This window comes from Rhamphochromis sp. 'chilingali', assembly GCF_963969265.1.
Source record: "Rhamphochromis sp. 'chilingali' genome assembly, chromosome: 14".
NCBI classification, from domain to species: Eukaryota; Metazoa; Chordata; class Actinopteri; order Cichliformes; family Cichlidae; genus Rhamphochromis; species Rhamphochromis sp. 'chilingali'.
This window is the reverse complement of record NC_137941.1, coordinates 17565215-17586823: the sequence shown is the minus strand read 5'-3', so window position 1 is coordinate 17586823 and position 21609 is coordinate 17565215. Positions and strand designations below refer to the sequence as shown.

General features: G+C 39.7%; 3 protein-coding genes across 7 annotated transcripts in view; 1 reads left to right on the top strand and 2 right to left on the bottom strand.

Moving 5' to 3' along the window:
* agps (alkylglycerone phosphate synthase) overlaps positions 1–1982 on the bottom strand; it is a 28087-nt gene extending 26105 nt beyond the window's left edge. The window contains exon 1 of the mRNA XM_080902118.1: positions 1735–1982. Coding sequence (XP_080758244.1) covers positions 1735–1922 — 188 coding nt within the window. The 5' untranslated portion in view covers positions 1923–1982. The remainder of the gene's footprint in view (positions 1–1734) is intronic.
* Positions 1983–6402: 4420 nt separating this feature from the next.
* nfe2l2a (nfe2 like bZIP transcription factor 2a) lies at positions 6403–13467 on the top strand. The gene is made up of 5 exons (XM_080902119.1): positions 6403–6698; positions 9680–9925; positions 10206–10295; positions 10394–10585; positions 11569–13467. Exons 1-5 carry the CDS (start codon positions 6663–6665, stop codon positions 12787–12789), a joined length of 1785 nt encoding a protein of 594 aa, XP_080758245.1. The 5' UTR covers positions 6403–6662; the 3' UTR covers positions 12790–13467.
* hnrnpa3 (heterogeneous nuclear ribonucleoprotein A3) lies at positions 10499–20776 on the bottom strand. Of its 5 annotated transcripts, none has more exons than XR_013974009.1 (12): positions 20585–20775; positions 19062–19184; positions 18802–18948; positions 18493–18703; positions 18310–18399; positions 18131–18202; positions 17439–17486; positions 17063–17200; positions 16829–16945; positions 16682–16749; positions 15152–15221; positions 10499–10579 (listed from the first exon to the last, which is right to left on the bottom strand). XR_013974009.1 is itself a non-coding variant. In XM_080902121.1 (11 exons), the coding sequence occupies exons 1-10, from the start codon at positions 20588–20590 to the stop codon at positions 16697–16699; spliced, it is 1005 nt and encodes a 334-aa protein (XP_080758247.1). In that variant the 5' UTR covers positions 20591–20775; the 3' UTR covers positions 13817–15221; positions 16682–16696. The 5 variants fall into 5 exon arrangements, 3 of the variants coding, with proteins under 3 accessions (XP_080758247.1, XP_080758248.1, XP_080758246.1); XR_013974010.1 differs by lacking the exon at positions 10499–10579 and adding an exon at positions 13825–14007; XM_080902121.1 differs by lacking the exon at positions 10499–10579 and having other exon boundaries at positions 13817–15221.
* Between the last annotated feature and the right edge of the window lie 833 nt (positions 20777–21609).

Here is a 21609-nt window from a genome sequence, read left to right as displayed (position 1 = left end):
ACACACTGCCAAAGCAGTAAAAGCACACCTTATATATCTGGATAGAACAAATACACAATGCAAAACTATCAGGCATGGATTGGGCCCCCCAGAGCACAACATTACTGAAGCGTTGTGGGAACAACTTGATAGAAAATAGATGATGGCTGAACAAAAGGTAGCCATCATCAAAAAAAACCAAACAAAAAGCTCTAAATTTCCTTCAAGAAGCCTGAAGAACTATTCCCAAAGACTACTAAAAGAAATTACAAGAAGTGCTAAATAAGAGAGGTTAAGGTCTGTTGAAGAATAAAGGTGGTCATACCAAATATTGATTTTCAAGCTGTTAGAAATGTACAAACTGTTTTTGACTTATATACTGTATTTGCATGTATGTTTGTACATGTCTCGATAAATTCCTTTACCAATTTCATATTTGCCTAGCAAAATATAGCAAAAAGGGGTGATGCAAAACATTTTCAAATACCATATCCGCCACAGTTTGTACTTCATCATCTTTAAGCACCTCTGGCTCTGGAACTGTATGTTTCCAGTCTATGGGGACTAACCAACCTTCCAAGTGTTTCTTGTATTACGTGTTTGGCATCTCGCTTTGGTTTCCTCTCACCACAAGGAAATTCTTTCCCTAGTCTTACCAAGTAATTGCTGATAAGAGAGTCCCTGCGGCTTCCATTTGTAATGCTGTAGTGTCTTTAAATTACAAGATAAGCTGCCTCACTCTAAATGAGACACTAACAGGACTGAATGAAAGAAGTGTAGTTATACCACTGAAACAGAAATTCTCTAACACCATATAACTAGTTTAGTCTCACATTGTCAATTGATTCTTTGAATTATAAGTTTGGCAGATAGCTAGTGGCTGTGTAACTGTTTTTGCTTTGCATTTCCTCAACTATCAAACTATCACAAGTATAGCAGACAGGGGTATAAGACATAATATTTAGCCGCATTATCACTGTGTCATACTGGCCTGAAAGGGGCACGCATTACAAGGCCAGATGCACATACTTTTGCCGATTGTGTTAGCTGTTGTTATCTGCCACAGACACTAGATGTCAGTGCTCTGGTGGGGGTTCCTCAAAAGGCACTAGGCTGCTAATAGGTTGAAAGTCAGACCACCACTTGTCCTGACCAATCAGAGAAACGGAAGAGACAGAAGTTTCTCTGTCTCCTCTGACTGTTGTTACACTTTAGCTACAGGCTGCTTTACTATTTTACCCAAGATGTCTTCTCACAAGAGACAAAATTTTGGTGAACCTGCTAACGGGTCAACTCCAAAAAAAGGAGAACCGCTTATCAACCCCACTAAATCGGACAGCTCAGTAACAGTTAATGAATATCAAATCGGATTAATCAAACACTAAGGACTTCACTGAAAGGAAACATAGTTACATAACAAATAAAAGAATGTACTTCGAGAGTGGATGAAAGTTACAACTGGCAAACTTTAAGAAAGTCGACTTCTTCCTCCTACACTTAGCCGCACCCACCCCTTAGCAAATGAATGGCTGCTCTGTAGCCTAGAAACGTTAGCTATGAAGCTAACCAAACTCCGCTTCAGCTACGTTTCTAACAGACATCTATGTCTAGTGGGGAGACAGCAACCAGCCTACCGCTGCACGCCACCCAAATGTCTCATGTTTAGCTGGTAATGCACTTAAGTTTGACTTAAGAAGTAGCCAAAACCACAGCGGATAAGCCCCCCTCGTCCACCGCTCCATCACAGCCTCGTACCTCCTCCTCGGCACAGTCCTCCGCTCGCTGGAGACATCTAGCTTGTCTCCCTGGGCTTTGCACTCCGCGGCTAGGATGCCCGAGTTACCCTCCACCGGTCTCTGTAAATGTCCGGCAATTACACTCAGTCTTTGCTGTGCAATGCGTTGCCTGTCAGAGCTATCGCTGCCGCTGCTGTTGGACGCCATGCTGCTTCCGTGTTTGTACAGGAGGGAGCAGATCCGCGAGCTCCTGTCAGAGGTCAGAGCAGGGAAAGTGTGGCACATTCAATGCCTGTAGGAAATAACAAACCCCACACGCGAGTGTTAAATGTAAAAATTAGGATTTTAAAGCATACAATACAAAATAAATGTTGTTATTTTGGGTAAATTAATTTGTTATTAGACACAGGGCTAGTTTATGCATGAAAACGGTAAGTCGATTAAGAAAAGCATAGGTCAGCGCATTCTTTAAGGTTATTTTGAAGTTATTTAAACATGGACTGGTTCTAGCTTCCCAAGTATAAGCATTTTGCGTTTTTATAGATTTTAATAACACGTTTAGCTTTTGGAACTTGGATTAAGGATTTTCCACATCTTAGGACCCAAGAAAAGAAAACTGTTCACGATTCTAGGCGATAAGCATTGCACTTGTGCCTAACAATCTCCATAAGGTTCATACTATAAATAAATGAATAAAACATTTGATTTATTTATTTTATCCATCAACCTTTAAACGAACCGTTGACATCAATGCAAAGCTCCCACCTCATTCTGAAAGGAGTTACCGAGAAGTGTTTGAATGCACCATTTAACTCGTTTCCCAGCATGCATTGCAACATTAGCGTAGACTGTAAAGGGCTGGTTCCATATGTTACACTTACTGCTGAGGCATCTTTTATATGGCTGAGTATACAGTTTGTGGCTGAGATAGTAAATGCAATTAGTTAATTATATAAAACAACTGTAACCCTTCTGTTTGGAATATTAAAGAGTTTATCGGGTTTATGAAGAAGCACTTATACCCTACATTAAACACCATTTTCAAACAAATGCATGAAAGTGAACAGTGGAAACATGCAATTCAGCAAACCTGTAAGTTAAGTATCAGAATTTTTTTAATTGTCTTAGTTTTAGCCAGGTATATGTAAGACGAATCCAAATCTAAAGATTTAAACTAATCCTAGAACATCTGTACATCTGTAATGATTTCCCTTTACTGTGGCTGCATCATCACCTGTCTCATGTGTGCACTTTTTTTTGATGTGGTTGTAAAAACAGAGTAACTTGAAACAGTCAACGCTGTTTACCTTTCTGCTTCACCTCCACTCGATCACCTGACCAGCGTGACTAGCGCTTCCATATGGTCCACATGGCTGCTTTTAAACTAATGATTTGACACGAAACGAATACACCACAAGCAACATTATTGTGAAGTACATATCAATTAGGATTAAAGTACTGAAGGAAAGAGACTGTAAAAAAAATCTTAAAATAGAAACTTTATTTTACACAACATTTGCCAACAGAAACAATAAGACGTTCTATAAACTAAAATGTCCAGATGTTTGAGGTTTTATTTCCAAAAGGTTAAAGTATTAGCTTCCAAAACAAAGTTCTGTAATGCACTGACTGCGGGCAGTTAGAGTCTAAGTGTATCACAGAACTTTATTTGGAAAGCCACAGTGCCACCTCATAGGTTTGTCCTTGTGTGGAACCTTATCCTCCTCATAACTGGGTGCTCCTTCAACCTGCAGCAAGGCACAAAAGCAAGGGAAAACAGGACAGCCATGTTGTATTATCTTTTTTATTTTCACTATACTGACTGCACTGAAAAATATATAACAGAAAACAGCTCAAAATAGCAGAGCTAAGATCTAAATGCGTTAAGGACGGGCCTAAAGAAAGGCGAGCTGTTTGGTGGTTCCTCCCTAGAGCCACACAGGTATATAGCAGGCCAGGTGGTGTCTTTTTACACGCTGTTAGCAATACAGAAATGATTAAAGACCTAAATAATATTTGGGTGTGTGCAAAAGTTGATCCTGCAGTGCAACCTCCTCAGAAATGGTTCTTGAGTGTATTTACTTACCTCTTTAGTCTTGCCCATCTGGTTGCTTGCAAAGGTTACATTTTGCATCTACGCTGGCTGGCATATTTTAAGTTTTACACTGTTGCTGATACCTTTTTGAAAGGATTACTCCACTTCAAGTACCACCGGGTATAAATGAGTCTACCTGTTGAGCTTTAACAACTTTCTGAATTAAACAGTCTCTTGAGAATAACCCATTTACTAAAGAGTGATATGATAGCAATGAGGGAAGTTCAGAAGGCCAGCTGAGCTCCAGGAGTATTGAGTTCTATCAGTTTGAATGTAGTTGGAAACTTGGCACTTCATCAGCAACCAAATGACAGCAACTTCAGAAGTGCAGAAATAACGTTCAAAATCAACACTGCAACGTGCCAACCGGAATCTTAACGATTATTTCTTTAAGAAGTACGATTTTAAAGGCAAAGTGAGCTTTGCAAGTCATACTGTACCTGATATAGGTAGACACAAGGGACCAGCTGCAATCCAACACGAGGGGAAAACAGTCTAGATCATAAAATGCAAAAGATGAAAGCGGGCTGAGGACTTTGCACGCCACGGATAGATTCACATTGCAAACGCCTGTTTTCACTGCAGTTGATGTCCATCGGCGAACTTGCAGCGCTCTAATCGTAAGGTGGCCGCCGCCGCTTTTACCTTTTCTTCCCCCAGTGCTGTGCAGTTCACTATATGCAGCTGGAAGAATGTCGACGTGGAGCTGCCAAACGTGAACGCGTATTCAGGAGCGCGCACGAGAGGCAAAAATAGGCTTTTTTAGTGTAATTTCACGTAGTGGCACAGCGAGCTGCACTTTAGTGCGAGACTCTTCACAGATGGGTGCTACAACCAGGAACAAGTCTGTCTTATTACGCGGGCATATCTGAAAAGCCACTTAATGGCACCTCGGTTTCGAATTCTTACTAACGCCGAGGTTTCAGAATGATTCAAATGTGATAATGAGGGTTTTTCTTTGGGTTATCTTCCTCTTAATGTTCTTAAATAGGCGAATCTTAGATCGACTGCTACAACGTTTATTGCATACCTGTGCTCTCCACCAGTGTGGATTGAAGATTTACATCCTTTAGCCTACTTAGTAAGTGGAAAAGTAATAATAAATTATAACCCACATTCCAATTTTTGGAAAGGTCCGAGGAATTACCAATAACATTTAGCTGAATGAAAAGTAGTGCTTATGGAGAATGTCCTCTTTCATACTCTTAACTTGTTAATGGATATGCTTTACTGTTAAAATAGCATTTTAATGTTCTAGTTTGTCAAGGTGGATCAATGTTTGATGTTGTTATTAATGTTAATTATTAATGTTAATAATCTACAGCACATGTGGTGAAAGAAATCATTAGACTGTACCTTAATAAAAAGCAGCTATAAAACACAGCTAGAGTGATCCAATATCCTTATGCTTTAGAATATTATATTATTACTACTATTGATTAACTAGTTTCTATCTATCTATCTATCTATCTATCTATCTATCTATCTATCTATCTATCTATCTATCTATCTATCTATCTATCTATCTATCTATCTATCTATCTATCTATCTATCTATCTATTGAATAAGTATTAAATAGCATAAAATGCATTAAAATTATTGCACTATATTCTATACATTTACTAACCATATGATAAGTGCCCCATAAATGGAGTAAAAAACTGCATATTTACTTACAAAATGTACTGAAATGTGCAGTATTTCGGTAAGCTTAGCAAATTTTGCCTAAACAATAAAACTATTAACATAACCTAAACAATTTTTCTACACCCTACACACTACAGTACCTTCATATATGTACCAGTTTCGAAGAATAGCCTTTTGTGCATTATAATGGTTAAAACTTTAATATATTTTTTCTACACTACGTAATACAAACATATATGTTGATAATGGAAAGGAATTACAGATCTGCAAATCTTTGAGATTCCTCACTTACACGTTTTAGATCATTACTTCAGTTTTGTTTAATTTTATGAGAAATAGTGTAACAGGGAATAATTTAGCTTGTAGCACATTTAGTTAACCCACTGTAATGATTCATTACTTGACAGATGAAGATTTTCCAATTAGAGCACCCAGTGAATTATGGCAGAGTCTGACTCCCACACCCCAACCTCCTCCCAAAAGATGTTAGTAACAGTTCCACCCATTTGAACTAGTATCTCTTATGCACCTACCTCCCCTCCAAAAACAAACAAGCCAATAAACAAACAAAAACATATAAACTAACAGGAATCATTCTGCATTGGGACTTTTACCACATATAGGTGGGTGTTCTGTTTCTCTCTTTATGATTTTGTGATGGTCTACCCAGCTGCACAAGGAACATCAGGGCCCCAGGGTCTCCAGCTCCACGCTGGTCACGGTCACCAGCAGGGGGAGTTATGCACCAAACAAAGTCTGGTCACATCAGTGACGAAGTTAAAATACAAGGTACACATTTCTTTTATGAGCTGGCATACATAAAGCTGTCTATAAACGAACGATATAACATGTTGCAAATTACGTAATGGTTAATGTATTATAAAATGTTTAACTTACACATAAATATGTTGTGTAATTTTTTTGCGTGGCAACTATTGTGTTCTCCATGCGCACGCACACACAGTCCTTATCTCCAGCCCTCATAGGCCGCTGCGAGGGGGACGATCCCGGTGGGGAGGGCCATCATTTCCGTAATGCTCATTAGGTTTGGAGGAAGCAGCACTTCTCGCCGCTCAGCTCCCGTGACGGACTATATCGCCTCCAGACCGCTCGCCATTTTTATATCCAATATAAGGAATAACTCACAAATTTTTCAATCATACGGAGTTTTTTTTCCCTCAAAACCTCACGACAGAGCTCCATAATGATGGAAATGGAGGTGATGCATTCCGGTCAACAGGTAAATAGAGTATTTCTCTCTAGAAAAGATTAGACAAACTATCTGACATTGACTGTCAACTTCCTTTTTAATGCGGGCTATTAGAGAGATAGACTTTATGTAAACTTTTATTTATCAGTTAAATTACAGCTAAATTACAGTACTAGTGTATTTACGCCGGTGTTACAGACGTTATAGCTTTAAAAGTGTGAGGTAGACTACGCCGACAGGCTGTCTTAGAGTTAGACATGTTAACTGTCTTTCAGTTCTGCAAGTCATCCACTTGTGACGCTTTTCCTGGACAGGAAAAAATCCCCATTAACAGAACAGGTTCAGATATTAGTGTTGTGATCGATTGCCCGAATAAAATAACAGGTTATTTTATCCTGGCAAGTTAGACAAACAGAACCTGGACTGTGTTGAAGCATTTGTCGTAACTGTGTCATCATCTCCCCCTGCCCACCCCGCCCTCCTCCTGCTCAAAGCATGTGATCCCATATCTGATAGCTTTTATAACCACCATGAATGATTTCTTTTACTGCTGCTTATGTCTTTGCTGTGTGTTTTACAGAGTTAATAAAAAAGGACCAAATATTACTAGACCTGTTCTTATACACTGAATGAAAATATTGAACTTGGTTGAAGTTTATTTTTTCCTGTGACATGGCCTCGCATCTTTAGTGTTTCGCTAAGCTTGTCATAGGTGAGGGTCAGTGGAAGTACAGTTGACTGATGAGGGCCCAAAGGGCTGTGCAGCTGTGTTTCATCATCCACAGTTGAGATTGGATGTCCACTGAATGGTGTTGAAAAAAGGTATGTTACAACAGCAGGTTCGGGTGCCTCTTTCGGGGCCTTGTGTTTAACTGTAGATAAGTAAATGAACAACCAACACTAAAGGCTTGTTAAGTTTAATATGTATCTCTGGTAACTGTCATTCTGAAGGCTCTGTGTGTAAAAGCTTTTTTGACTGGTTTTTGTGTGGCATCAAGGTGCAGGAAGTAGTTTTCTCAGCCTTTCCCCCCCCTTGTTCTGGTGCCGGTCCATGTCTTGTGGCAGTTGATTGTGACACCATTACTTAAGCACACCCATATTCACAGAGCCCAGTTGCCATTAATACAGAATGTGCTGTTTATAAAGCTGCATTATAACAACAGGCTAATTTAACAACCACACTGAAATCACTGACTGACAACAGTCAGTTTTTTGGCCTTGCGGTGGTTGTTTTTTCTAAAGGACTGGCGTGACTTGTCTGATGAGCTTATTAGGTGTGACCAACAGACAAGAGTGTTTTTTCTTTCTTTCTTTCTTTCTTTTCTTCTTTTTATTGTTGTTTGTTAGAAAACATCAGCAACCTCAAGAAGTGAGTTTAGACATCCCACACAGACATTTTAAGGGACTTCCTCATTCCTGTACAAACCATAATGTCTAGTTGTGTGCTCACCTTCCAACCAGCGAGCAGCCTTAGTAATGTGTAATCCTTCAGTGGTCATAGCTCTGATGCAACACAGAGGCAAAGAGGGTTAGTGGATTCTTTTTTTTTTTTCTTCAGCACCACAACTGTAGTCAGGAAAATGGTGTCAACAATGGCTTAAAGTATTTATAGGTGCTCATATGCCATTATTATTAGTTTGCGGAGGCTTGTGACTCATCCTGTTTTTATTAAAAAAGAAAATTGAAGAAAACATTATCTGACAGGGTTTTTCTAAACAGTCCCACATCCTCCTTATTGTACATTGTTCTGCTTTGTTCTTTATTCTCCCTGAGTTCCCTTTTGGTGTCCTCTAGGCTCTCTCTCTTTTTTTGTATTATAAACCCAAGCTCATAAGTAATGTTTACACCCAAATCTGAGGCACAAACAAGTCACATGCTCATTTTTTATTTTTTTTTGTGTAAACCAGTATTGCGGGTTTATGTAACATCCTTGGGCCTTGTGAAACACTTTCCTTCTGTAAATAAATTCTGCTAAAAGCCCAGAGAAGGGGCCAGCATAATTTATCTTTAGACATCCTTGTTTAAAAAGGCAAATAACAATCGGCAAGTTAGGGGAAATCTACAGGAAATGGTACTAAAATGTCATCGCATGCTCTGCCTAATGTGTAAATATATGTAGGACAAGACTATTATTGTGCTAAGATAATTTAGTAGTACTTGTAATAGTTGACTTAAATACCTAGTGAGGGTGAAATTGAGGAAATAAGCATTTTAATTTCACTCAGTATGACATTATGACCTCATAGTGTGATTAGGTACAAAGGTACATTGTAACACAAACCCTTCTGAGACCTTACGCTGTAGCGTAAGGTCTCAGAAGGGTTTGCCGTAACCTGCCGTAACGCCTTTGCCGTAACCTGAGCACCTTCAAAGAACTGTAGCTATAGGTTGGCATCAATGTAGCTGTTGCCAAATAGGCAAATGTAAATGCAACACTATTATACATTTACCGCATAATCATAATTGACGAATTACAGTGCCAATTCTACTTTGTTTATATGTTTATATGTTCTTCGCTCATATGTTCTTCACCAACCATAATACTGTATACTATGGCCACATTTTCTAAATGGTGTAATATGATTTAACTTCTAAACTAGTTTGGAACCATCCTTTAAATCTGAACTTTAAGTACTCGCTAAAAAACGATCCCTGGCTGTGTGGGAGTCTGAATACGCCAAACAAATTCACACTTCTGCGTAACTGGATAAGCAGTGACTACTTCCCTTCACTGGAAAAAGTATCAAATGAGGATATGTGTCTTTTGCTGGTGTGTGGTGACAACAGAGGAAGGAGAGAAATGCGTTCATTATTCATGCAGTTTCTGTCCCTTGACATTAGTGCCTGTGTTGTTGTCGGTGATCAGATACTGAGGGACAGGGTGTGGCAGGTGCAACAGTCACGCTTCGCAGCAGGGACGTTCTGTTTGGCTGCGATGCTCAGAACACTCCTATGCAGGACAGCATGGCTGCTTGCAAACTCTGTTAACCGATCTGCGGCTGTCTTTCTAGGACATGGACCTGATTGACATACTGTGGAAGCAAGACATTGATCTTGGTGCCAGGCGTGAAGTGTTTGACTACAACCACCGTCAGAAAGAGCATGAGCTCCAGAGGCAGCGGGAGCTGGAGGAGGAGAAGAAGCTGCATTTGCTCCGGGAGCAGGAGAAGGCCCTGCTGGCACAGCTACAGCTAGATGAGGAGACGGGAGAATACATACCTCGAGCCCCGCTGCAGCCTGCCGTCACACCTCTAGAGGTAGGTACACAGGTACATACACGCTCCATCATTACTCATGTCAAAGGTACACCCCTCCCACCTCATTTTATAGGCTCTGGCTGTGTTGTAGCTAGGTTACCACCTCATCCTGTGTAAATGCAGCAGCGCAGGTTGGACTTCAGTTTTGCATCAGTGCTCTGCAGGGACCTGAGCGCTATAAATACACAATCATGTGCTGCTGTTAAAACATGGTGTGCCAAAAAGCTGGTAGATGCTAGATGGTAAAAAGTAACACAAGGTATTTTAACTTCTGTTGCAGAATGCCAGTTTCACAGAAACAAGTGACGCCATGTCATTCGATGAATATTTGCAGCTACTGGCAGAGACGTTTCCTGTAGAAGAAACTGAGGTAAGAACATTGATCAGAAATTAACAGAAATGAACCGCGTGATTGTTGGGCATCGTTTTTAGCTGTATAAAAACTGTCATATCTCTTTTGTCTCCTAGAACACTTCAGTTTGTCTGGACACACCTGCTGTCTCAGCAGCCATCAGCAGCAACATGATGATGTCCCCCGAACAACCAGCTCCATCACCTGCCACCCTCTCCCCAGGACAGCTGCCACCACCAGCACCACAGGGAATGCCCCCAGATTTGGAGGAGGCCTGGATGGAGATTCTGTCCCTCCCCGAGCTGCAGGTATGACACAGAGATTCTACGAACTCAGCGACATGGCATTTCGTGTGGTGGAACAAATACAAAAAGAAAAAAAATGGATAAATGGCAGGAGCTTGACATTAGAAGACAAACAGTTGTTGTTTGCTTTAGGAATCCAGTGCACACTGCTAATTCCACTCCGACTAAATTTCATCATCTAGACATTTTACAGCATCAGAAGCATGGTTGCTCAGGGGTTATATAATTCATGTGATTAATAGCCACTAACATTTTTGCGCAGAGCCAAAAGATAGCTTGCTCAGATCAGGTGTGTCTTCAAATCTTTGCTTAGTAGCAGAAAGGTGAAGTCATTTTCATTAGCTGCTTTATCAGCTCTGTTTCAAGGCACCTCATATTTGCATTAGCTGGTGGGTGGAGCATTGCACCATTAGTTGCCTTGACCTTTGACTGAGTGGACTGGGCTGCGGTTGTAACCACAAAATAGAATTGGCAGGACTAATCTAGTTAGTTGGTGATGATACTAAAAGTGTAGACATGAAAGCTGAGTGGAATTGTGCTCAAACTTGTAAAAGCTGCTTCATGAAGATAAGATATTCTGTTTACAGCAGTAGGAAGTTCTGACATTTCAACAACTGGATAGTTTTGTTAATCACAGTAGGCAATCTTGTGCTAAAACCAGCTCTACCGGCATTCAGTGGAGCACAGGGAGCTGCAACAACTGAACAGCTCAATGGTTCAGACTTTGTTAGCTGAAACCCTGTTTAGTGATGATAACAGATTAAGAAGGAGAATTTAATAGAGTAAAATTATACTTATAAAACATACTAATCTTAGGTTTCAATATTTCAACAATGAAACCACTTAATAACAGTCATTCAGTTTTGAATGTGTGATAAGTCTTTTTTTGTAGGCTTTTTAATATCCTACCACATAAATGTTGAGATTTTTTTAAGCCGTACTTAAAATGAGTGCATTTATTTTAAAATTGTAATTTTTTTTTGTAGGAATGCCTCAACATGCAAATGGAGGACACACTGGAGACCACAACCTATCCCCTTCAAGACAGCCCTGAAATACAGAATCCAAACTACTCTTTTTACCCCATGACAGATGAGAAAGCAAACAGTTTAAATGTCGATCCCACAGAGTTTATGAACACATTTGACAGCTCCGTTCCCAGCATGGCTCCAGCTGATGGCCTCAGCCCGATAAAAGTAAAAACCTCTCAATTAAATGGCAATTTAGGCGCAGAAAGTTTCTGTAACATATTTTATCAGAACACTATATTGGAAGAGAGCAGTGGTCAGCATGAGCTCGAAGGAAACGAAAGTGCTGCCATGTCCGATGTCCCGAACGAGGCCCCCTTCACTCCCATGGATTTGTACAGCCTCTCACCCGGAGATGCCTTTGACAGAAGCAAGAAAAATCTAATAACAGAACAGCCAGACTCAGATTCGGGGATCTCTACAAATGCAAGTCCTGCAAAATCTGCATATGGAAGCGAGTCCTTTAGATGCAGCGACTCGGACATGGAGGAGATGGACCAGAACCCTGGCAGCGCAGAATCTGACTACTCTGAGATGTTTTCATTAAATTTCCAACCAGATGACGCACACGCAGCAATTTCCGTATCTATACCATCTCAGCAACCAAACGAGCACGAGAAGAATCCCAAACATAAGGTGGACCCAGGAGAAGAGAGCAGCCACAAGAACGCCCCCTTCACCAAAGATAAAGCGAAGAAACGCTCTAATGTGCGTCTCTCCAGAGACGAACAGAGAGCCAAGGCGCTAAAAATCCCCTTTACCGTTGACATGATTATCAACCTCCCCGTTGATGATTTTAATGAGATGATGTCAAAACACCAACTGAACGAGGCCCAGCTGGCCCTGGTCCGCGACATACGCCGCCGCGGAAAGAACAAGGTGGCAGCCCAGAACTGCCGTAAACGCAAGATGCAGAACATAGTGGGTTTGGAGAGTGAGCTGGACTCGCTGAAGGAAGAAAAAGAGCGCCTGCTGAGTGAGAAGAGCAAGAACATGACAGACCTGAAGGAAATGAAGTGGCAGCTCAACAACTTGTACCTGGAGGTCTTTGGCATGTTGAGAGATGAGAAGGGAAATTCCTACTCCCCATCAGAGTACTCCCTTCAGCAGTCAACGGATGGCAGCGTCTTTCTCGTTCCCCGCATTAAAAAGACTTTTAAAAGTGACAACAGACACTGATCTCCTTTGTAATATGGTACTTCATTATTATAGTATACTATACTATGCAATAACTTTGTAGTTGCTCAGCTTTAAGCGTTAATAGCTCAGCAGAACTATTGTATAGTTTTTGCTTTCTTGAATGTTCTACTATTTTTTTATATTTTACTTCTTTTGTACTCCGACACCTTCACAGATTCTTTAACCAATAGTTTGTAAATATAAGCACTGAGATTGATTAAAAAAAAAGTTACTGTGTTTGTACATATATATTGTATATATATTATATTTCTGTATGCTAATGACTATTTCAATCAGTTACTTATTTTATAACTTTATCCTTATGATTTGCTCCCCTTTTTTATTCTGATTTTTGTGCTTTGAAATAAACTATTCATATAGCTACTTAGCCTCCCGCTGACTGAAAACAATATTGCGTGCTATGCTGCAGCCACAGCCCACAACAGATTGGTGCCAGATGGATATGTAGTTTTAAGATACTATTGCATAACCTACTTCATGTTCAAGACCGTTCCTGACATGAATGCTTTGCTAAAGTGCTTACAGCGCAGCAAATGAATAGAATTTTGTAAAGACACAAAGACGTCACTGGATTGAAATGCTTTCACAATCTGCTCAACTTGTATAGGAGCGAGCTTGTTTGTACAGTAACCCAAATCTTTTTATTCTATTAAAACTCCTGGTAAAATAACTCACACCCACGGCATTCTTTATGACGCGGTACAAAGGGCACAATTGTCAAGGTACAGTCGAGTATGCTCAGCGCTAAACATGAATGACAAGTCCACAATACTCCAACGGGAAAGTGCATTCAAAGGCAAAGCCTGTTGCAATCAATGTGCCCCCACGCCATGCACTTTCACACACAGACTCTCCCCTTTGGTTGTCAAGCCTGTTTTCTGCACGTGGCAAACAAAACTGGAGGGTAGAGTTTAAAAAAAAAATTCCAAGGACACACGTTAATCAAATAATAAAATGCTCTGATAACATTTACTCTGAGGAATAAAGAAACAGTTTAAGAAATAAAACACTCATATCATGAAAAATCCCTTTATTCAAACACATAAGTCAAACGTTACATATTCTGCTTAGCAGACAAAATGGTTCACTGGTGTGCCCTTAACAAATAAGTTTTTCTTTTCTTTCCTTCGTTGACTCGCTCTTTGTCTCTCCTGACATGAGGCTGGTTATTTTACATGCCTTTGCAAAGATAATATCCTGGGAGAGACAGGATAACAGTGGGCACCGTTTTTGTTTTTTATACTGAGCAGTCTAGACATAAAGTATGTGGAATCAAAACATTTGACACCTAAACTTTGTCCACCTAGTCGCAACACGACCAAAGTATCACAAACATGAATACATATAAATCAGAAATAAGTTAAAAAAATAATTAAATGTCAAGTTTATTTTTATGCATTTGATGAAAGATCATTCATCACTTCTAAAAACTACACGGTATATGTGCCGTAGGAGGACTTGTCATGATTATGGAAACTTTACAAAAAGTCCCTCAATTTGCTGGCTTACTTGGCTACTCTGAGAACTGAAACAAATGGAAGCACTTTGTAAATGGCCTGTAATGGAAAAATACTATGCTTTCATCTATTACACCAATATTTGAGTATACTCACATTTAATGCTATACGTGCCTGTGACCCCTGCTGATAGTTTTTTTTTAAACAATTCTTTTAAAAAATTGGTTACATTTCTTTTTAAAAATGTTAGCTTTCTAGAGAGCCTCAGCCTCCAGTTTAAAGTGCTTATTTAATAAGTCACAGTTTATACTGTGTGAATTGATACTGTAATATTATAACTGTTGATTTTTCTGACTTTGCACCTTTTGGGATTAGGATTGTTTGATACATGATAAAACTAAAAATGGGAGCTCCTTGTGTAGTGGTTTACACATTTACTCAGTTTGATCCTGGAAGGAGATACAAATCCCTTGGAGGGTTGTGCCAAGAAGGGCATTGGGTGTAGGATTTGGTCAAATGAAATATGCAGACCTACCCTTTGAAGTAGGGGAGCAACTGAAAGTAGTTACTTATAAAACTTTCTTAACTTCCTTTCTTGGAATGGATGATAATCTTTCTGTTTCAAGTGTTCAATCACCACCACCTTTATTTGAGCTTTAAAATATACTGATGATAAGCATAAAGAGTATTTGGCTTCAAAGCGTACCGAGCAGTGGGGTGAAGGGCACATGCTGATTCTGCTCAAAGTAGACAAATACTGAAGGTCAACCTGCTTTGTTTATCTTAAAACACCCTGTGTTTTGCACCTTGTGTAATCAGCATTAGATTGAAATAGGAGCAGGCTTGGACAATATTTAAAAAAAAAAAAAAAAAAAAAGTCTTACCCATCCAGAACCTTCCATGTTATCAGGTCTTTACAGATTTTCAGCAAGAAGAGAATTCCTCTTTCCACATCTGTAAATCAAGCAAAATGGTTACTCTTACCTGTTCCATCTTCTCAAGTCAGCTTTGTGAAATACTCATTCCCTTTTCTTCTTAATGTCTGAGTTCTAGTATTTGCGGGTAAAACTGCGGTATCTCTGACTCAACAGGACCTCCAGTGTGTCCTAGTCTTTCTTCACTAGCACGGGCTGCTGGAGAGTTTAGCTAGTCTTGAAAAAAAGATAGATGCTCACTATCAGGCACGACACTGCAAGCTTCCTCCATGGGCGTTGTGCTCGATGCTGCCTTCTCCCTTCTCTCTCAAACTGCTGACTGGTCCACTGTGCTGGGGCTGAAGACGTCCTGTCTGACAGTCATCTGCAAATCTTCCACACTAGTGACGCTGAAGCCCAAAATGCTGGTGCTTGTAGCTGTTATCCTACTTGCGTAAGTGGTGTCTGGGCCCTTCACTAGGACTACCCAAAACTCCCTTTATATTGACCCTGGTACAAGTACATGAATGCAACACGCATACACTATTTTCACGTCACAGAGCTCCTAAATAATACTCCAGCAGATGGGAAAGTTGTGGACCAGCTGATTTGCTACACTTCAGTCACAATAAGCAAGCAACAGATATATTAATAACTCATTTCATCTTTTTCTGAACCAAAGATGCACTGAACCTCATGTTACTTTACTACACAATTTTATTCGGTCTTTTTCAACTAATCAAAATATTTGAACAATCTATAATTCGGTTTGCTGGGAACAAGAAGAGTGAGGGATTCCCTTAATTCTACTCCAGACTGCTTGTAATTGTTGACACTGGTACTACGAGGGATTTACACACTGAGCTTTACATACAAAATCAAAAAATACACTTGACACTTGCAATTGTGAAATCATAATAACTTTAGAATGAATGTATAAAGCTATCTTATCTAAGGACCTAAAATTATTATTCTATGTGACAAAAACCAGGTTAAAAGACAAAGGTTAATTGGCCAGCAGAAAACTTACCCATATAAAAAAGAAAAATAAAGATATTTAGAACTGACTTCAGATTAAAAAAAACAAAAAAAACATAGCAACCCCAAAACACTTTACTCTTTATCCCTGATACCACAGGCACAATACACACACACACTTCAGACGCACAGAAGGAAAAATTGCTCAGTAGGGAAACATCTATCACAATTAGGGTAGAGTATCATCTGCACTCATGTCTTGTATACAGTCCTTCTTCCATAAACTTCTCCGATTTAGCTGCAGTAATTTCTGACTTGTGTGTTCCTCTAATGCTTTCAGATGACTGCCTCAAAGTAACCTGCAGCTTTCCTGACAATTCCTTTGCTCACCTCCTCGCCTCTGCTGCTAAGAACTGAAGCCTGTTGAATGGATACAGGATAGAACAAATAGTTATTCTGCACTTTTTATGGGCTCACTCTGTACTGTGCTACGAGGGCGGTGTGAAGCTGAATGCAACTTACCACAACATTAAATAATTAATATCGCCGAGAGCCGTAGCCGCCGCTGCCACCACCGGAGCCGTATCCACCTGCAGTCGCAAAATTACGATGCTGTTACTCAGACTTGAAGTCTGAAGGTACTACGAGAAACTGCAGGGTGAAACTTACCGCCATAGGGTCCACCTGAGTTCCTGCCTCCAAAGCTGTTTCCCTTCATGGGCCCATAGTTTGACTGCTGACCACCATAGTTTCCAAAGTCATTGTAATTTCCACCACCTCCATATCCTGAAGATGCAGGTCAATTTTAAGGAAAGCTTTGGTTTCAACTATCTCGCACACACCTTCGCTATTCACATCCCGCGGGCAATTCAATCAAAATTCTGTAGGAAATAAAACTTTTACCTCCACCATTACCTCCATAGCCTCCGTCACAGTTGCCACCAAATCCTCCACCCTGGTTGCCATACCCAGGACCTCCACCTCCGTAGCCCCCTCGGCCACCTCCATAACCTGGTCCGCCATCATAATTTCCTCCTGGACCTATTATTTAATTAAGAAACAAAATAAAAATTAAAAATAAATGATTTTTTTTCTATAACACAGACAAACTGTTATAACATGGCACTACTGCAAAGAGTATTCTACAGACACACCAGTTGTGTAAGCATGACTTTTAAACCCATTAAAATAACCACCTTAGTGACTTTTGACCCCTAAATCAGTGCACCTGCTATAGTTTAAACTCATTAAAAGGCAAAACCTTTGAAAAACGGCTCACCATTGTCAAAATCATCCCCATATCCACCCCGTCCTCCACCATAGCCACCTAAAAAACAAGATAAAGAGATTACCAAGAAGAATCACATATTATAATGATCCCAATCAACATCACAGACCCCTCACACCCTGGACACCGACCCTGACCTGCTGCCAAATGTATAGAAGCCTGCAGACCAGGACCACCCGACACAGAAACTGTTTTTTCCCCTTGCCATCTCCCTCCCAAACAGTTGAACTGTCACAATGCTAGACACAATGCATATACTTGGCCAATAAACGCGATTCTGATTCTAAACATAGTTTTAGACTCCTATTATCTAAAACCGAATGCCTTAATTAAAAGAAATTATATTACTTCTGCTCACATAGCAAACCTTAATTTGAAACTGTCTTTTTACATGCAGTATGGTAATCTACTGAAGACTACTGATGGTAGGTTTATATTAGCATAGGCACCAGAATTTGAGAGCAAATGGTCTTTTATATTGATCAATTCATAAATACACAGTACACTTTGATATAGACATCCACACAAAGACACTCGTACTGACACATAGAACACACGTATATGCAATATTTGCAAGTACTGTGAAGTTTTGATGTTATTTCTGTGCTTCCATCCCAAATTTAAACTTCAAATTAATGTGCTTAAGGCCAGAAGTGCTTTGACTTGACATGCAAACTACCCACCTCTGCCAAAGTTGCCGCCGCCTCCAAAATTACCACCTCTGCCCATGAAATTTCCCGATCCCCCGCTCCTGCCTATTTAAAGAAAGGTATAATTTTAAAGATTTTTATGACATGAACTGCATACTGTACATGCCAAATCAGTAAGTCTAATTTTAATCTTTCTTTGATTGCATGCTTACCCCTGTTATTGGACATAGCACTCATTTCCTGTTTTGACAGAGCTTTCCTGACTTCACAATTGTGGAAGTTGATTGTGTGGAATTTCTGGGCTTCAAGGAAAATAGGAAAAACATTACATGTTTATTCACTGCTTTCTGTTTACTAACAGTTTGGCTAACTCTGAAATCTGAATGAGCCCATACCAACAATTTTGTCTACAGTATCATGGTCATCAAAAGTGACAAAGCAGAATCCTCTCTTCTTCCCTGTGGAGCGTTCCTCCATGATGTCAATGCATTCGATCTTTCCATATTTCTCAAAATACTCGCGAATGTGGTACTCCTCAGTATCTTCCTTGATGCCACCAACAAAGATCTTCTTCACTGTCAGATGGGCGCCTGGTTTATTGGAGTCCTAAAGTGGAGTGCATTAGTAAGTACACACCAAACAATAACATATCTATAGTAACTGTGCTCTGGTCTGGGATTTATTAATTTCTTCCTTTATTTTACCTCTCGGGACACAGCCCTCTTGGGCTCTACAACTCGGCCATCTACTTTATGAGGTCTTGCTTTCATGGCATCATCGACTTCCCTTACAGACGAGTATGTTACAAAGCCAAACCCTCTTGATCGTTTGCTGTTAGGATCTCTCATTACCTAGGGACAAAACAGGTTTAACAGGTACAGTTCAAGTGGTGTGCTATTACATTTACACGTTGTCACCTGTATTTGAAATCATTTTAAAACTAGCCCATGAGAAAAATACAAACCACACAATCTGTAAGGGTACCCCATTGTTCAAAATGGGCCCGTAAACTCTCCTCCGTAGTTTCAAAGCTCAGACCTCCAATGAACAGCTTTCTGAGCTGCTCAGGCTCTTTAGCGCCACGGTCCTATAAAAAAAAAAAAAAAAGCAAACACACCACCTGGTTAAAGATGCATCACAAAACTAACTGTGAAATGACCCTACACGTAAGAAGTTGCTACTACGCTGTACTAATAACCCTAAAGTAAGACATTACACACAAGAATTGTGTTTCAGACACTTTCTCTTTCTTTCTTTTTTAAATCAGCAAAATGTCCGTCTTTGTTTAAACAACGTTGTGTCTTGGAAAAAACATACAAATTTATTAAAAAAGACATCAAATATAACAATTCAGTAAAACAGAGATACATAAAAAACTATATTGATGTATGTAACGGATTAAGGAAATTTCCTATGGTTATTTTTATTATCTTAACTCATTCACTGCCAGCCATTGGCAGTGAATGAGTTAAACCCATTGACTCATTCACTGCCATTGACGGCTATAGACGTCAATGGCAGTGAATGAGTTAAGCATAAATGGCCAGATGAAATGTATGGGATTCTGCAATCAATATTTTTATATGGCAGCTTTTCACAACAGGTGGTTTCTTCGTACTCTGAGCCTGAAATTTCAACTTCAGCATTAATTAAAGTGTTTTACTGAAGGTTTCTTCAGACATCAATTATTGTTCTTGTTAATAAAATGTAATTCGTGTTTTAAACCAACACCTACAGACTAACAAATCGGTTGTGGTGGAAAATATACACAAATATATACAAATTTACCTCCACAGTGAGACTAAAAATATCATTTATAGAAAAGATAAAAACAAAAACAAAGAGAAAACAATATTTGAATATTTATCAGTTATGAAATTAGGCTGTTCAGCTGTAGTGTCAGCCCTTAATACCAGACTGTGACCTTAACTCTTAGGCGACACACTCAGTTAAAAAAACAACAACCCCACAACACTTAAAAAACCAAAACACACGGAATTATATTACGTGACATGCTGCATATACCATCTAACGTGTCCGTGTCCATAGTACAGTCTGGGTTAGCCTGAGCTGCATTAGCTTTAGCAGCTAGCATTAGCTCGCTTCAAGACAGACGCAGGTACTCTAGCAACACTAACAATATACACATAAACAAGCAAAACGCACTTGCTCTAATAACTACCTTTGGTTTATAAACTCCAGCGAGATTGTTTATTTATTTATTTGGGAAAGCGCCAACCCCAACACAATATACTGCTCTCCAGCTCCATAGCCGGAGAGCTGAATGTTTAGTCTTGTTGGACCACCATTAGCTTAGCTACAGTCTTAGCTAAAACGACCAGCTTTACAGTAACAGAGCAGCCACATGTTATGATGCAACACAATACGCCCTCTGAGCACTGTCGCGTAAGTGTTACAGAATAGCCACTGTCTCCATGCATGTCTCACACAACCGTAATTAATTTGCAACATTTGCCAGAACCTCACCTCCATTTTGCAGATGTCCACGGACGCAGATCTGAGCGGATCACGTGACCCAATCGGCGTGGCTGCTGATGCTAGTCGTAAGACAATCGTGAACTACAGTGGTCAAAATTTAAAACACAGCACTCTATAGCCTCCATGACTCATGAGCACAGACTGCCATATAAAGCTTCTTGTATAATATTAATTCTGATTAAAGTTATCTTAGTACACTCTGTCTTTTACTGCTCGCCTCGTTTCCTGCAACAAATCAATGTTACTTTGCGCCATCTGCTGGTTGACTTGGAGTACCAACCATCAACCCTTCCATCCATCAAGCCCTCCATAGTCAATGCTTCATGTTTGTGCTGCTGATGTTAGTCTGCAGCACAAGCAGCATTTATAACCGACATATCTCTGACCAGTGTCTACTGGACTCCCAGGTACATTTCTTTTCACACAAACCTGCCTTTGATTCATTTCAGTGAAATAACTGCTGATGCAATCTAGGCTGTAAATCGTTGCTTCAATGTCAGTAAAAAAAAAAAGAAATAACTCCAATGCAAGCCAAACCCTAAAAACAGGCATCTTCCAAATTTTGTGTTGCATTTGCAGCAAAATAAATAAATACATAAAAACAAAAAAGGATTAGAATTCAGATTATTATCACATACAGTAAAACAAGCAAAGTAATTTCAGTAAGAGGACCAAAGTGTGATTGGGCTACTTCTTATATAGCGCTTTTTACTCTAGCTTAGCACTCAGCCCCTCCTCCCCCCACCCCGACCAGTAAACACAACAAACTTAAAACCCTACAAAGTTGTTTTTATCAGATATTTTAGTATTTTAATGGCAGAATGTTTACAACTTTCTATTTTCTGTTTTTTTAAAGTACACCTTTAAAGAAGTTTTAGAAATGTCTGCATGAAAATAATTAATAACAATTATGTTCAGTTGAAAGTGTGGAAATGAGACATAAAGCCATCTTTTCAGTTCAAGTTTCCTCTGTGTTACGAGAACACTTGATTGGACAGGCATGATCTATGAGC